At 41.6% G+C, this 16966-nt stretch overlaps 1 protein-coding gene across 1 annotated transcript; it reads left to right on the top strand.

The window, feature by feature from the left end:
• The first annotated feature begins 1190 nt into the window (after positions 1-1190).
• pak4 (p21 protein (Cdc42/Rac)-activated kinase 4) lies at positions 1191-16017 on the top strand. The gene is made up of 10 exons (XM_028962172.1): positions 1191-1350; positions 7609-7836; positions 7994-8214; positions 8842-9283; positions 9519-9941; positions 10510-10643; positions 11536-11662; positions 13073-13198; positions 13298-13432; positions 13530-16017. The coding sequence occupies exons 2-10, from the start codon at positions 7636-7638 to the stop codon at positions 13683-13685; spliced, it is 1965 nt and encodes a 654-aa protein (XP_028818005.1). The 5' UTR covers positions 1191-1350; positions 7609-7635; the 3' UTR covers positions 13686-16017.
• The last annotated feature ends 949 nt before the right edge of the window (positions 16018-16966 follow it).

The raw sequence follows: 16966 nt of genomic DNA on the forward strand, positions 1-16966 counted from the left end.
TCTTTGCCTTTCTCTCTGTGATCCAGACACGTAAAATGTAGGTTAATCTTGCTGGCTGAGCCCGAATGTCTGTGCACTAAATAACATATTGATTTTTGGTGTATAGCCTCTGGGTCTGTTTTGTCCCCCCGCCCATCGCAGTGACCTTTTATTGTATGATTAACTTTCTTAGTCCGATTTGTCATGTTTTTTATGCATCGTATTTCCTTTTCCTAATTGAAACTGCATTCTGTTTCTTTACTATAATTTTACTATGGAGTAAAAAAGAACGAGTAGCTTTAGGTTGATATAGATACCACTAACCAGTCAATGACAAATATTGTACTCCAAGGCTCTGGGTGACATTCTGGGATCTTTTTCATGGATAAACATGTTTTGTAGGATGGAGAATGCCATGGAACAACTTGTGTTTCAAGCCAAAACAACAACATACATCAACAGATGTGCTTTTATCTGTGCGACTCAAAATTGCCACATAGGTTTATCGGACACCCTTATCCAGATCAAACTACAATTAGTAGTTTGCCTATGAACCAGAAGACCCGGGTTCGAATCCCACTTACTACCATTGTGTCCCTGAGCAAGACACTTAACCCTAAGTTGCTCCAGGGAGACTGTCCCTGTAACTACTGATTGTAAGTTGCTCTGGATAAGGGCGTCTGATAAATGCTGTAAATGTAAATGTAAGTCGCTTTGGATAAAAGCGTCTGCTAAATAAAGTAAAGTAAAGTAAAGTAAAGTAAAGTAAATGTAAATGTAGTAGTTCCAGGTCCCGCCCCCTGGAGCAGCACAGGGTTAAGTGTCTGGCTGAGAAACACAATGAAGTGAGGTTTCAACCTGTGACGTTTGTGGTTATCTGGTTCATAGGCAGGCCTGTTCACATCATCATCTTTGTGCACACCAAACACCAAGAACCATGTCAATCTTAGGCAGCGCAATGCCATCATAAATCGAATGTCTATTTTACTTTTAGTTGATTTAAGCTCAGGTGCGGCAGCTTAGAAAAATATAATAAATACCCACCAAATGTTAAATAGATCTTGGATCTAAAAAAAGAGTTTTTGCTGTCGGGTTATCGGATTTTACAGGATTGTGCAGGCAACCCCTGGCCCCTATGGAGATTTGCGGTCGCCACGGCAACGGAGTTTAGGGTAGGTGCCCGGATGTGGCCGACAACTTCGCTAGTCCCTTTCAAACATGGCGATCAGAAAGTGAGTCGAACCTGTTCCAGCCGCAGGGGGTGGTAGGCTAACTAGCCACGTTAGCCCCGTTCGCACTCGAGGGGAGAAGCCTCGCGGAGTCCCGGCGACAGGCGGCCCGCTGGATCACCGTGTCATTTCGCTTTCCCAGGTAGGAACGCTCTCCGCGCCGCATCCGCCGCGTTTCCTTCTCGGGCCGCTCGGGCGTCACTTTTGGTAAGTTCTGATTGCTAGCATCTGTGCTAGCCCGCTAGCGTGTGTAACTTGTGTAGCGACTAAGCTATTAGTGCGACTTTATGGAAAACTGTTTTGTAACAGGCTTTCCAGCTCGGCCCTTCCCAGAATGTTTTTCCCCCCTAAACTTGCCGCGAGGTTATCTTTTGACGGACCCAAGTGGTTTTGAAGCGGTAACTATTTTAATTGTTTGATAAACTTGCTTCTTTCACTTCGTGATAGCAGAATTGCTAACTCGGGTCTTTAGTTTGTCAGCCTTTAGGTTGACAGGGCTGTTGCACAGTTCGGGAACTATTTTATTTTTAATTCGCAGGACATGTGAAGTTGTGGGACATTTGTCCTCACGTACGTACAACCTCGGTGGCTGTGAGGAAAGTAAATTTGCTTAAGTGGGCGAACGTTTGTGGAGGTTTTCTACTTCGACACAGTTTCTGTAAGATCGCATTTCACGCCTCCGCAGTTCATGTTCCCTCTCATCGCGAGGCACATGTATCTTAAAAAAAGATTTAAGCTACTTTGCTTCACAATTTACTAATAATCCCAAACAGTTTTTTTTGTTTAGTGTAGGATGAATAAAACTTTTGAAATCGGTTCTTTATCGTAGCTCTAACAACTGGCTCATGACAGCCATGGACAGTTTGCTGGAGAGGCTTTCCAACTTGTGCATTGTGTTTCGAACATGCATGACTGCTGGAGTGAATCAGATGACGTACGGTAGAAACCAGGCTGAGTCAGAATCACGCCTGTGTCCTGCAAAAGCTCTTTCAAACACACTGACCCGTTGTGGTGTTTTTGCTGCTCTGATCCGGCCATTTCACTTGGGATGTAATGATTTCATTTGGTTGATCAGTGAACTGCTTTGTGTGTAGTATTTTTGCTAATGATATATATAATTGATTTTACAGTAATGTCTGTGCTCTGTTTAGTAACCTTTTTGACTGCAACTTGATATAAGTAGTACCACCCGACCTTCTTTTCTGTTTTCTGTTTGTCGTCTTTCCCCGTTACTTGCGGCCCCGTGTAGGCTCCCAGCAGCTGATAAATGTTTAGAGACGGTGTGATGGAAGATTCGTGCCGGGGTGCAGTCTGTACCGGGCACTCCAAACATTCCTAGCATGCCAGAGTGCCGCACAGGGTCGCGCACATCTCCCCCAAGAAGCGTATCGGAAAATGAAAACCAAAGTACCCACTCTTTGTTGTAAATTCGTCACCGCAGAGCGACTCTTTACAGTTTTATTTAGATTAAAATCTCAGTATTAAGAAGTCGTATAAACTGGGCATCAAATAAATAAATAAAACCTCTCTAACTTAGCAGACACCCATTTATGACCATACAGCCTTTTACTATTAATATAAAATAATTATAGTCTTGTTAGTGAACGATAACTGGTTGTGAATTTGTTGATGTGGAAAATGATGTTTGCATCTTCTTCAGATGTGTTCAGATGTGAATGAAAATGCCCTTGACTGGTGAAAAATAATGAGCACAAATCCCTACGGGTGGCAATGCTTTTTGATTGAGTGCCGGAGCATACCCAGAAAATCAGTTTCATGTGGTCTACTCTATCCTGTAGAAGGCCATGCAATGTTATTATCCAATTTAATGCTGTGAAAGTAAAAACAAAAGCAGGTACAGCTGCATATATATCATTTTTAACATATGAAAAAAGAATACAAACATGGACAGGATGAATATATTACTCATTTTGCAACTCTTTATTGTTCACGATGAGATCACATTTTACCTTTGATGTGTCTATACTCTTTAGCTTTGTCTGAATTGGTCTTTACAGCAGAACATTAGTTTTCCAGACTAATGTTGGGGAGTGGCCATTATCATGCCCCCAACTCACTTTCATCTGTATCCCAAAACCTGCCTGCTTAGCCCCATTGTGTACAGTGTGGTACGTTGTACTCACTGGTGGTAGTATGTGATTGCTTCAATCAGAGGCCCTTAATCAAGCTTGGGCTTGCAATCCTGCAAGTATAAAGACCTTGAGTAGACATGGGTGTGCAATGAATTGTGGGATTTGGCCCCACTTGTTAGCTATTGCACAACTCATGAAAAACAGAACTCTTAATTCAAGCTACTGATGTTACGTGACACTGGTACAAAAGTCAGGGGGAATGAGCTTTTTTTTTTTTTTTTTTTTTTTTTTTTAATAACTGGGGTACAGTAATAGTCAACTGTTTGTGTGCGAAATTATACACATTATTAATGCTGCTTGTATTGTTATTTATTTCTTTTTTGTTATTCAGGGGTGAGTCCACTGACCACATTTTAGATTAAACTGTGATTCAGATGTGTTTTACAGGACGTGTTGATGTTAGGGTTTTTAAAGCCTTTTCAAACTGTATGTTGTAAAGTGAACACTTCACCGTCTGCGTTCACCGCAGAACTAAATAGCAAGCATGTGTGAATATAAGACTTTGTGTTTGTGTAATCCTCATTAAAGTTCATTCCTGTTGTCATGTACTCGCCTTCCCACGTCAGTTCATAAGTAATTAAAATATCATTTCTTCCTGGTTGTATATTTCATGTAGTCATGAATTAATAATAATCTGTGCCAGTAATAACTGAAAACAAGATGTGGAATCACATTTATTTTTAGGCAATATTTTCACCGAATGATGACGTATGGTACATGAGATCTGTCAGTCAACCATATGGTTTCCTTCCCTTAAGGTTTATTTAAAAAGTATTTTAAAAAAAATGTCCGAAATGATTTCACTCGAACATAAAGGGCTGGTTGGGTATCAGATAAAAGATAACTAGTGAGCAGTAGTCCTGGATTTATTTCTGTAAATCCTTAAGGCATTATGCAACATCTAGATGAATCTGTAAATATAAAATTGTGCTTTTTATGTTTATTTATTTTGGCTGTGTTTGGTTATATACATTCCAGTATCTGCAATGCTTTCTCTTCAGATGCAAAACATGAACATGATTTTAAGTGCTCATGTAACACTTTCATGGATATTTTAATTCTGGTGCTCCTGCTGATTTAATACTCTGCTTCATTAGCTTATGAGGGGATCTAAATCTCTCAAATATTCTTTTTAATTTATCTTGATGTACCAGCCATTTTTCCCGGTTTTTACTTCATGTGAATTGTGTGATAGTTAAGTTGTATTCAGAACTTTTTTTATTTTTTTTATTTCTTTGTTATATGGGCAGGTTCACAAATTCACATTACTCTGCAGTACCAGGAAACGACTGTTTCGAGATATGAAAGCTGACACTTGTGTTTGATCCCTGAGCTCTGCATTCCTGCATCAGATCCGAAGGTTTGCATAAATTTGGCTCAGACTTGAAGGCTTTGTTTTATTACTGACTTTCAATTGGCTGCTATTCGTTCTGTGTTGTTAGAACTGTTCCCAGGAAGTTAGGTGTTTTTCGTATTGTTTTGTTAATTATGGAATTTTCCCCGTTTTATATTGCTGCAGTATGAATGCAGTATGCAGTATTTTATGTCTACATATCTAGTTTGCAATTTCTTATATATTCCTTACACATGCTTCTGTGGTTTGAGATAATTGACACTGACACCAACCTCTTACTGACATCATGGTACTAGAAAAGGTTTCGACCCCTCCAAGGATACGCAGAGTGCTTCTGTAAACCTCATTCACACACTGCTGAAGTCTATTTTTACTATTTTAAACTGGCGATAAGATAGAACATGTCAGGAGTGGGAGGGAAGTCAGTTTTGAACTTTAGGTGGACAGTTCAGGATCAGGGCCTCTGCGGTCAGGCAGCCATTGGGAATGTTATCCACATGACGTCTTTCTGTCCATGATAAAACAAATCCAGGTGTTCTGCTGTAAGGGAGAATGAGAAATCTCTTATCTGGGAAGCTTAACACAAGTTAAAAATCTGTTAAGACTGTTGGAAACACCTTCTTTAATAGCTTTATTAAACACATCCGATTTTAGGAACATTTTACAGATACAGGCTGTTAACTTAGCCAGACGCTCACTTCTTATGGAAACAACGCTGACTGGCTGTAAGTATGGAGTGTTGTTTCACTGAGATGTTTGGTGTGATTCTGTCACAGTGGTGTCCTGAAGGACTATTGGATGCTGTACAGACGCTGTCCAGTGTGACAGATGGGCAACAGTCTCTAACTTCAAATGATTTGCCTACAAGGTAAGGATAGGGGTGGGTGTAACGTTGCACTAGTGAACCATACTGATCAATTGGTCCTGCATTACAGTTGTTCAAATTCTTAATCATTATATGGATTTAATAAACCACAAGAGGCGCTGACACAGCCGGTTCCAGTTGATGGTCTCTGCCTCTTTACTTCATTTCTGTTGACATGGAACAGCAGGTTTGGTGAACAGGCTGCAAAAATGAGCTTTTGGGTTTTCTCTCACAAGGTCGTGCTTTGTTTGCCCTAGCATTTGCTGGACTGAGAACGTGTGTGTGTGTGTGTGTGTGTGTGTGTTTCTCAACTCAGCCAAATGATTTCCCAGATTAACTTTAAACCAAAAAACTGAATCTACTACAGGGTTAGTGACCTACAAATACCAATGTTTTTCAATGAGAACATTGAGAAGTAACCCCCAGAAAGTACCTTTTTCAAAGAATTCCTGAGTTCAGTGGTCAATGAAGTGATGTTTTGAACACATCTGCATTTGCGCCTCTGTGGAACGTTCACTGAGTCAATGCATTGTGTTCTGTCACCACTACACAGGACTTTTGTATAGCTACTGTGGACAGTGTTCTCCCCTTCATTAAAGTGTCAATGGAGGATTGTGGTGTCTGGAGCACTTGCAAAATAAATGTCTGCCCTTTGCTTATCTAATGCATTGCATCATTTAAGCACAGAGGCGTTACCTAGACTGCGACCAAGCTGCTAGACAGATAGTGTCTCTTGCCAGGACCCATCAGCCGGTCCCTGCCTACAGCAGCGCTTTTCTTGCTGTTCACCAGTGCATAATGGCATGTGGGTGGAATCCCTGTGCCCCCAAGTCCCGGTGAGCTGCTGCTTACTGCTCATCGCTCTTTCATTTAGTCACAGTGCCACTCTTCATTATGTATTTTATCACAATGTTACTTTCCCTTTTGGCTGCTTGTGAATTAAGTTGATGAAAGGGTCATGCAGTGAGAGTTGAAGGCCTGAGAGAAAGTGGTTTTATTTGTCCACAGAGAGATAACAGAAAACTAGCTCCTTTGTTCTCTTGTTTCACAGAGCTTGTGCTTGTCACCCTATCCTGTGCAGAACATGGGAAATGTGGAGGAAATTACCAGCCCGTCAGCTAAAATGTACCTGCTCTAAACCTGTCTCACTGGTGCAGGACCACTTTGTCACTTACGCTGACTTTCGCCTGTAATATAAGCCAGCATGCTATATTCAAGGGTGGTAGTGGCCTAGTGGGTAAAACACTCACCTATGAACCAGAAGACCCAGGTTCAAATCCCACTTACTACCATTGTGTCCCTGAGCAAGACACTTAACCCTGAGTGTCTCCAGGGGGACTGTCCCTGTAACTACTAATTGTAAGTCGCTCTGGATAAGGGCGTCTGATGAATGCTGTAAATGTAAATGTATACAGATGTTTATAGCGCTAAACGTCTCTCATTAGTCTTGACACTGTAAAAATGCACTTGATCAGGAGTAACATTATTCGCTGAAGACTGCTGGTGGAGAAGTGTATGGTGGTTTACTGCTGGAAGGCTCACATTGCCAGAGACCACATGCCCTGTGTCTGCTCATGTGACACTGAACTTCACGTGAGACGTTCCCCTCTGCTCTCCCCAGCCCTTCCCCTCCAGAGGGGGGTGGGTGTGTGGGACACGCATATCAGGGGCCAGTGTTTGGATTCTGGGAGTGTTCCCTCTGATACCCGCAGTGAAGCAGGGTGGGGCTGGGAGTGTATATAAGAGTGGCTGAAAGAGTAGAAAAGTTTAATGACCGCACTATTAGTTGTGTAAATCTGATTAAGTGATCATTAGTGTTTCGAAGGAAAATTATTTTGAAAATAAACATATTTGAATTCTCCATTTAGTGAAGCCAAATGGAGTGGAGCTCACCAGTTTTGGATACTGGTTTCACAAAGGAAAGTCTTTTCTTGAGTAATAAATGTCTCATCACATCCTACTTGACCCGTCGACTTCCTGCTTCCTTTTCCTGTTTTCTGTAATCCCAATGATCTTCTCATTACACAGGCCTAGGTCTGATGCCCTGAAGCCACCATGTTTGCCAAGAAGAAGAAGCAGCGAATCCAGATCTCGGCGCCTTCCAACTTTGAGCACCGTGTCCACACTGACTTTGACGAGCACGAGCAGAAGTTTGTAGGACTTCCTCGCCAATGGCAGAGCCTGATTGAGGACACAGCCAAGCGGCCCAAACCCTTTATTGATGCTACCATTATCACTACTGTGGAACCACGCAAGGTCAGAGGTCACCTCTGTACATCCATTGTGAATTGGAATCAAATAATTCCTGGCCTAAAGTGATGTTATATTTAAAAAGTGAAAAAATGCAGTAAATAAGTAAACCAGTTATTGACCACCCCCTCATGCCGGTCTCAACTCTCCTCACTTTCTCCAGACCATTGTGCGTGGCAGTAAGATCGGGGTGGATGGATCTCTCACCTGGCTCCTGGACGAGTTTGAGACCATGTCAGTGACCCGCTCGAACTCCCTGCGTCGTGATAGCCCTCCCATTCAGCCCCGAAGAGACTCTGGCTCTTCCAGGAGGGCGCACGAAAACGGGGAGCAGCCAGACCGACTCTATGCACTTCCTGATCGACACAGAGGGAGCAAAGACAGGTCAGGATTATGCAAAAGTCTGTAGTGGTCTGCGAATTTCGAGATTGTGAACATTACAAGTTACATGAGGGTGCAGTTAAAACCAAATGAAAAGTAGTTGTCTGAGAAAGATGTGAACTATATATGCTGTACTATGTAAATTATATGAATACAAGCACAAACTATAGAAAATTAACATGATCTATATAAATGTAAACTTATTGTGTAAACAAAACATTCAATCGAGAATCAGTTATTGTTCAGTGCAAAAATGATCAGCAAATATTGACGTGAGACTCCTATCGGAGGCAACAAGGGTGACCTGTTGATCTGACTGTTCACCTAAAAGCATTAAGTAGGCACGTTTTTAAAAAAAAAAAAAAAAAAAAAAAAGTAGGTCTATAGGTATTACATACTATTCCTATACTGCCAACAAAACACACCTGGCAGGCCTACATTTTTGCTTTTGAACTGCAACTGACTTTAATAAACCGTTTAATGACCTGCAATTTAACTGAATAGATCTGTTTCTTAGATAGACGCTGTTACTGATAACGATCAAATTATTTACTTTTACATTTGTGCCATTTGGCAGACGCCCTTCTCCAGTGATATAATGTTGAGTTGTCATCTGCTTGTTTTGTGAAGGGAGAGGCCACGACATGACCACCCAGGTGGAGATCCCCGCCATTCCCAGCGCCCACCCCGTGACCATTATGAAGAAGAGCGTCCACACCAGCAGCCCCGCGGCCAGGAGCCTAGTCGACACAAAGAGCGTGACCGTTCAGGACCACCACCACAGCCCAAACCCAGAGACAGGGATAGGATACGAGAACGAGAGCAAGACCCACGGGAATACCATGACCAGGTTGTCAGGAGAGAGGGCGCCAGTGAGAAAAGGCCCAAGTCCAGCTATGCTGCTCCAAACACCAGCCCCCAGTCACCCAAGGATGAAAGACCCCTGTCTGGTCCCAATATCCGCACTCCCAACCTGCCTTTCACAGAAGGGGTAATGAAGACGGCACATCAGACAAGTCGGCCATTCAACACATACCCTCGCGCTGAGAGTGACTCTGGGAGAAGTACACAAGTAAGTAGACAACTTCTGAAGAAATTCAGTTTTGTGTCATGATTTCAAAAGTGTTCTCATTACTGGTGTCTGGTGAAAATGGTCTTCTGCCCATGTTTTACTTTAATGACATGCACATTAAACATTTATTTTGGGCTTTTTTTTTTTAACTGATAATTGTTTTTTACATATCTCTTGATGTTGTGTGTTCTTGTATATTCATCCTTACCGTGCATGTACCGTGCATGTTCTCCAGGAGGTGAATCCAAGCAGAACAGAAACCTCTCCCCATAATGGCCCCTCCAGAGGAGGGGGCAACCATCAGCGAGGTGACCCCCACCCTCATCACGCCTCCCACCCAGGCCTGGGCCCAGAACCCCACCACGGCCAACCAAAGGCCCCTGTGCCCCGCCCACCTGCTCCTCCAGGGCCTCCGGCCCAGCAGACACGCTCACCTCAGAGGGAGCCCCAGCGCGTTTCTCACGAGCAGTTCCGCGCTGCACTGCAGATGGTTGTGGACCCTGGAGACCCCCGCACCCACCTGGACAACTACATTAAGATTGGGGAGGGTTCCACCGGCATAGTCTGCATTGCAACTGTGAAAAGCACAGGCAAGCTGGTGGCTGTCAAGAAGATGGACCTGCGCAAACAGCAGCGGCGAGAGTTGCTGTTCAACGAGGTGAGACTCTTTTACAACGTGCCTGAAATGATTGTGCTACTGACCCAGATATTAATTATTACTGGAGTTTCATTTTATACAGCAAACAATACACTGAATTTTTTTTATTCTACTTGTGAAATATAAAATGTATTTTAGTTTTCAAACTTTTTTTCATATTTATTATAATTTGTAACTTGATTGATATACATTTTTTTTTTCCCACTTATTTGATTAATACAAGGGATTAATACAATCCGCCATGGTGCCACTGAGCAAAGCAACATCCCCACACACTGCTCCCCGGGCGCCTGTCATGGCTGCTCACCAAGGGTGATGGTTAAAAGCAGAGGACACATTTTGCAGTGTTTCACAATGACAATCACTTCACTTTCACTTTAGAGTCGTCATATTTTATTTCATTTAATGACTGCAAAAGTAATGTACTTACAAAAAGATTGACCAATAACAGAAACTGCGATTGTGTTTTTTGTGGTCGAGGCTGAGAGCTGAAAATGAGAAGACGCAGCTCATTTTGGTAGGTCATGTGCAGGTCTTTCACTTGCTCTCTTACTTTGCTCTCTTACAGGTGGTGATTATGCGAGACTATCACCATGACAATGTGGTAGAAATGTACAACAGCTACTTAGTTGGTGATGAGCTGTGGGTCGTCATGGAGTTCCTGGAGGGCGGAGCTTTGACTGATATTGTTACACATACGAGGTCAGTGCCGGTGAAAATCGGGTCAAGGTCTATACAAGTGTTGGTGGAAACTAGTCTGAAACTGTTTGCTTTCTGTCTTACAACTTGTTGCTGAGTATACAAATGATGTTTAGAAATGTATTAGTTTTACACCTAAAAATCTGAATTACAGGACTATAAATATATATTTAACACTGTTGTTCCATTGCTGGGGTTATAGAGTCTAAAAGCATCCAATTGATTCAATCACCAGACCAGTCTATTCACCAGTAGGGACCATGATTGTTGTGACACACTTTCTGCCAGTCAGAAAGGACTAAGCGCCTCAGGCACATTGTGGAGAAGCACAGTTGTTGTCCATCTAATATAATTATTATTCATAATATAATTATTAAAAAAGGGAAAATGGCTGTGTATGTAGGGTATTTTTTTTTTGTGGTGAAGCAGTCAACAAATGGGCTGTAGTAAGGCACTGTGTACATGCTAGTGATACATTATGAATATATTGAAATTTACATTGAACGTTTGTGACAGTTACATCAGACAAACAAAAGCTTTAATGTTGTTATTATTATTGTCCAAATGTATCTTATATCTAGATGGGAACAATTTTAAGATTAGCTAATTAATTAAAACCTCTCATGCTTGTGTTGAAAATCAGCATCCACAGTCCCTCCAACCAGTAGAAATGTTTGTGCTCCTCAGCTTGTAGCCTTAAGCATTACTTCCCATTCTTGGTCCTGGAGGAAAAACCAGTTAGTATAGGAAATTCAAACCTATGTTAATTAGCCTCAGGGCTTTAATAGCCTCAATAGCTTAATTTGATTATTATGCTGTCCATGTTCCTTTTTAACATGTTCTGTGGCATCACTAGGTGGCAGTATTGAACTTGCGATTGAACCATTTGTTGCAGGATGAATGAGGAGCAGATCGCCACAGTCTGTCTGTCTGTGTTGAAAGCTCTGTCTGTGCTGCACACCCAAGGAGTCATTCACCGGGACATCAAGAGCGACTCCATCCTGCTTGCTCACGATGGCAGGGTATGTGCATAGCCGCTGCTGGCCCTCAAATCCCAGCATTCAGTGCAGTTTCTGCCTCATCTATCTGCAGCACTTTAGTGACCTACATTATTTTCATCCATGAATGTGCTGCAGCTCATTTCTCTCCAACCTCATGCACTGTTGTAGCAGTGCAGTGGTAAAGGGGAAGTGCTAAAAGCTAACCTCAGCTGTTTCTCAGTAAGACCTCAAGTGGGTGTCGGCCGAGTGGTTTTATTTCCACTTCCAACCGGTTCACTTAACTTGTGGATCTTGTTGCTGGGTCATTTAAAATCCATGATACAATAAAATCTTTAAAAATGCTGATCTATTTTTCATAGCTCTAGCTCAGTGAGGTTCATTGAAATGTGAAGCTCTAAGTGCTGTATAATAGCTTAATGGTTTCATTATTTTGAAACTAGAAAAACTTTTGTGCAAAGTTTAAAAAGAGTAGAAAATAGTTAGTCATCTCATCCCTTCCCATTCACATGGGCCTGTTTCTGTCTAAATGTGTAAGTGCAGTTTTAAATATTAAATGCAATTCTGTACATGTTGAATTTTAATCAAAATGTGGTATTAGCATTGTGGGTAAGACACTCTCGTATGAACCAAAAAGTTTAAACCCCAGGTTGACTGTTCCTGTAACTACTGATTTACAGTACTTTTGGATAAGGGCTTCTGATAAATGCCATAAATATAAAATGTACACCACAACCTGGCCGAGTATTGTAATTACAATGCTCTATAGTCATTTTCTGCACTGGTTGCACTAGTACGCCTTAAAATTAGGTGCGCCAAATCTTCGACGGTATCACATTTAACAACGCTGTTTTACAGGTATATATTTTTTCTTTTTAAATCATTGTCCATATAGGCAATAATGACTTGTAAATCTGATTAAAATAAAGTTCTTTATTTCAAGCACAATTCTACAAGAAAGGTGATTTACTGACAATTAGAAAATCTAGATTAAAAGTGCAAGGGCTTAAACTTTATTATCTCAGCCTGATGAGCTGTTTGCTGCTACCTGTTTCTAAAAGCAGGGAGAGCATTTTATGTTTTTTTATAGATGCATTATGCTTTTCAGCGTTTAATTTCTATCATTTTTCTCTGGCTTGCGGCATAAATGAGTGTTGAGGCGTTGAAACGGACGCTAGCTTCTAACATTTTGGTTACACTGGAGAAAATGTTGACCATGAAAAACATAATAAAAAAAATGGCACGCGCATAGCATGTTGGTAGCGTAATCTGTGGCTACATCCTCTCTGTCTTTCTGACTGCTCCACACTACTCACCCGACTGCAGCAGCAAAATGCAGACTTTCAGACGTACAGGGATATCTGGACCATGTCTGGTTCTCTCCTTGGCAGCCCTGAACTCCCTGCTCACGCTGCTCCTGCTCTCTCTCTTCAGGTGAAGCTGTCAGACTTTGGCTTCTGTGCCCAGGTGTCTAAAGAGGTCCAGAGGCGCAAGTCGCTGGTGGGAACCCCTTACTGGATGGCTCCAGAGCTCATTTCAAGGCTGCCTTATGGGCCTGAGGTATTTCAGCATCTGATTATGCCCAGCACTGAGCTTGAAATGGAGGCTTGTCAATGGATCATGTTATTCTTTAATTTTGGTTCTCCTGTTTCTCTGCAGGTGGACATCTGGTCTTTGGGAGTGATGGTTATTGAGATGGTTGATGGTGAGCCCCCATATTTCAATGAACCCCCACTCAAAGCTATGAAGATGATCCGTGACAACCTCCCCCCCAAACTCAAGAACCTTCACAAGGCAGGATATTCAGACCATTTCTTAGCTGAAGCAAAGGTAGAAATATTTTTCTAATGTTTATCCGGTTCCATCTCATACTGAATTGTTCCTCCTTCAGGTTTCACCCCTCCTCAAGGGTTTCCTCGACCGAATGCTGGTTCGTGACCCCGCCCAGAGAGCCACAGCCAATGAGCTGCTGAAGCACCCCTTTCTCAGCAAAGCTGGCCCGCCTTCCTGCATTGTACCACTAATGCGACAGAATCGCATGAGATGAGATGGGAGAGGCAGCCTCCAACCCAGTAGAAGGCGATGCCACACAGTCCCTTACCAAAAACACTTAGAGCCTGGATGCTGGGATTAACTACTCTGCAAAAGAATTTTAACATTTTGACTAGCCGGTGGGAGTAAGACACAAATGAACACTGTTCTGTACAGTTTTTTTTTTTTTTTATCAGATGGGATGAAAAGGCTACATCATCCAGGGACTTCAGAAGAACTGTAACACTTAACAACCCAATGCAGTGTTCCTTTTCCTCTGTGGAAAGTGACTTAAACAGCATATGGCAAAGCGTTTCAGTGAGAAGGGTCATCTCAGAGCCTTTGGATCTTCTGGCCATTACCCATCCAACAGGAACAAAAAAAAAGAAAAAAAAAAAAAAACGATCGCTACTTTTTCAGATCAGATTCCTAAACACTGCGAATGTGGCTACTGAGGAAGGAACTAAAGATTTCTATAAATAAAATTAAAACTAACACTAGACTCCTGTTACACACACTACACAAAGGTAAACACTGGAATTGTGTGTGTGCGCGCGCATGTTTTAACATAGAAATGTTTTGTTCTCTTATAATTTTGTGGTTTTTCTTTGGTTACAGTGAGACTAATTAAGCACTGTTTTGAGATAGAAGCTGCACTCCCGTTTTATTCTGCCACAGTATTGTGGAATTTTTCATAGTCCCCATATTTCCTGGTTTTATCATTTTATTGCCCCCCCCCCCCCCCCTCTTCTCGAAGGTTATGTCTTATCTGCAGGGGGTGACTAATGACTGTTCAGAGGTTACGACCTTGTCTCTCTTAGGGCATGCATTCCCTGAGAGGAATCCAAATTTTACTTGTCTCTGAAGCCTGTTCCTTTAAGGTCAAGTGAGTGAGGGTGAACTTTGTGAATGTAAAGCTGAGACTTACGTTGTTTGTAGTTCTGTAAACCAGAGTGACTGACCAGGCCAAGGGAAGTACATTATATTGCTGATGTCCCCAAACTCACTCACACACACAGCAATACTCTTTCTCAAAAAGGAAATGATTTGTAGCATGCACAAAGTGAGCAACCAAAGATGGTCAGGCATTACTGTATAGCTCAGAAGAATAAAGTAGTTGCTATGTTTTTTTCATAAAGGCTTCCTTATTGACCACATTAGATATTGCCATGGTAACTAGACTCAGACAAGTCCAAGTTAAATGTTCATCAACGCCACGTTCTCACAGATGTTTGCTCCTCCATTTCCAACTGTGGACCAAAATGGATTGAAGACATTCTGGTTTTAGTGATACAGAGAAGGGGACGTGACCATTTTTTAAATATATGCCCCAAAAATTCCCGATTCCACTGAGCTTGGGGTGATTTATTTCCGCATTTGCACGTTTATTTTTATAGGAAATTTGTGTAGGTTTCTGTTGCGACCCCCCACCCCCCCCACCCCAAATCAGACTCAAAACAGATTTGTACAAGGTATTACCTCAGAGTACAATATTGAGCACTAATATTTTTACTTTTTTCCCTCCTTGTTCAATTCATGGCGCAATTGTACTTTATGATGACAGCCTTGTTTATTGTAAGTGGTCCTCCTAAAATTGAAATAGTGCTATATTCTTGTCTTCCCCTTAAATTGTTTTTGATGTGATATTTTATTTGATGGGCTTTTTGAAGGACTGGAAGAAGTGAGAACTGTACAGAATGACAATCAAAAATTTATTCTATCTCCACTTCCATCACTAATGTTATTTTTAAAGTTTGAAATGTTTCTATTAGTCTAACATCATTATAATGAGCATCAGAGTGAAGGAACAGCATCAATGACCAAGGAGAAGTGTGGGAGAGGTCAAAGGCCAATGTCAAGTGAAACTATTGAGTTTATACCAGCACATAGCCTTAATGTAGAAATAACCTTTTTAGCTACTGTAAAAAACTTTACATACTGTAGTGCCTCTGGGACAGTGCACAGGTACAGCTAGTGTTTTGGGGGCCACACATATCCAGATGCAGGTACCTGTTGTATGTGAACACCATGCTTCTGTATTGTCCACATGCCTTATTTTGTCATGAAGTTGTGTTGAAATCCTGGTGTAGACATTTTATACCAAGGAATGGCATAAGAGACTGTTTACCGTAAACGTGACCTTGCTCAAATTAAACTACAAAACCGAACACTTTTAAGATTTTTTTTATTTTTATTTATTCTTACCATTTACACTCAACAAGTCAGTCAAGTCAAACCAGGCTGTTGCTTTTTTTTATTTTATTTTATGAATTGTGCTTTTTATACGTCCACGTTTAAAGTCATGGTTTTGATTTAAGTCATTTTGCTTTAAAAAAAAAAAAAAAAAAGTCAACATTTATTGGAAAGGAGGGACCTGATCCTGTCAGGGAACTGAGATTTATGCAAGAAAACTGTTCCAGTTTGAGAATTGGTGGGATTTCACGGTCTCTGATGGGAACAGTCATGCGTTTGACCCTCTGTGTCACCGTCCTGGAGGACTTTGTATTCTTGGCCAATATCGGTGAAAACGCGCGGTGGTAGGTTTGGCTTTAAATATGTACTCTTGTCTGGTTCGACTGTCACTTTGTGTCATTTCATGTGATGTATGATTTAAAATGCTTTAATGTTCGTAACATGGGCTTTAGACTATTTAGTGCCTGGTCAGTGAAGTTGAAAGGATGTGGAAAATGTGACTGCTGCTGACTAGTTTGGGGAGAACCCTATTTATGTGTACAATGCTCGCTCTCTTTTTTTTTTTTTCTTTTTTTGTTGTCGGCTAATTCGTTTTGTGCAGATGTATTGTTAATAGCCTTTAGTATTTTTTATTTTTTTGACTGGTGTAAAAATAACTGTGCATCGCATTTCTCTTTCCTTCCACTGTTGTAAAATGACTGCGTTCAATGTTACAAATACACTATTCCTGAAATTGATCGAGTTCGTCTGAATTTTGAAGGCCGGATTACTTGCTTTACGCCGATGTGGGGGGAGAAAAGACATGTAGAAACATGTTACTGGTGAATGAATGGACGTTTAACGCCTCATTCACGCTTCGGTGTTTGGGGAACATTTGTAAAACGGCGACGACGACAGATCTTAATCGAGTAGAATAAGAATTTTTGGAGTTTACAATCCCGCGTTAAATATGCATTTTTTGCCACTTTGCGTTATTTCTTCCTCGTTTCCTTCCTTTTAATTTATGTGTTGCTTGTGGTTTTGGGGGGGGCCGTGGGGTTAGGTTGTGGATCGTCCCCTTCTGTTCCTCGAACCGATTTGAATTTCGCGAACGTGACGGGCAGG

Source organism: Denticeps clupeoides, chromosome 19 (assembly GCF_900700375.1).
Source record: "Denticeps clupeoides chromosome 19, fDenClu1.1, whole genome shotgun sequence".
Classification (NCBI taxonomy): Eukaryota; Metazoa; Chordata; class Actinopteri; order Clupeiformes; family Denticipitidae; genus Denticeps; species Denticeps clupeoides.

Excerpts from the sequence above, each read along its gene's own strand:
- pak4 (XM_028962172.1), top strand. The coding sequence starts at position 7,636 with ATGTTTGCCAAGAAGAAGAAGCAGCGAATCCAGATCTCGGCGCCTTCC. Across the intron at positions 9,284-9,518 it reads ACTCTGGGAGAAGTACACAA|GAGGTGAATCCAAGCAGAAC; the intron begins GTAAGTAGACAA and ends CATGTTCTCCAG. Across the intron at positions 13,433-13,529 it reads AACTCAAGAACCTTCACAAG|GTTTCACCCCTCCTCAAGGG; the intron begins GCAGGATATTCA and ends TTCCTCCTTCAG.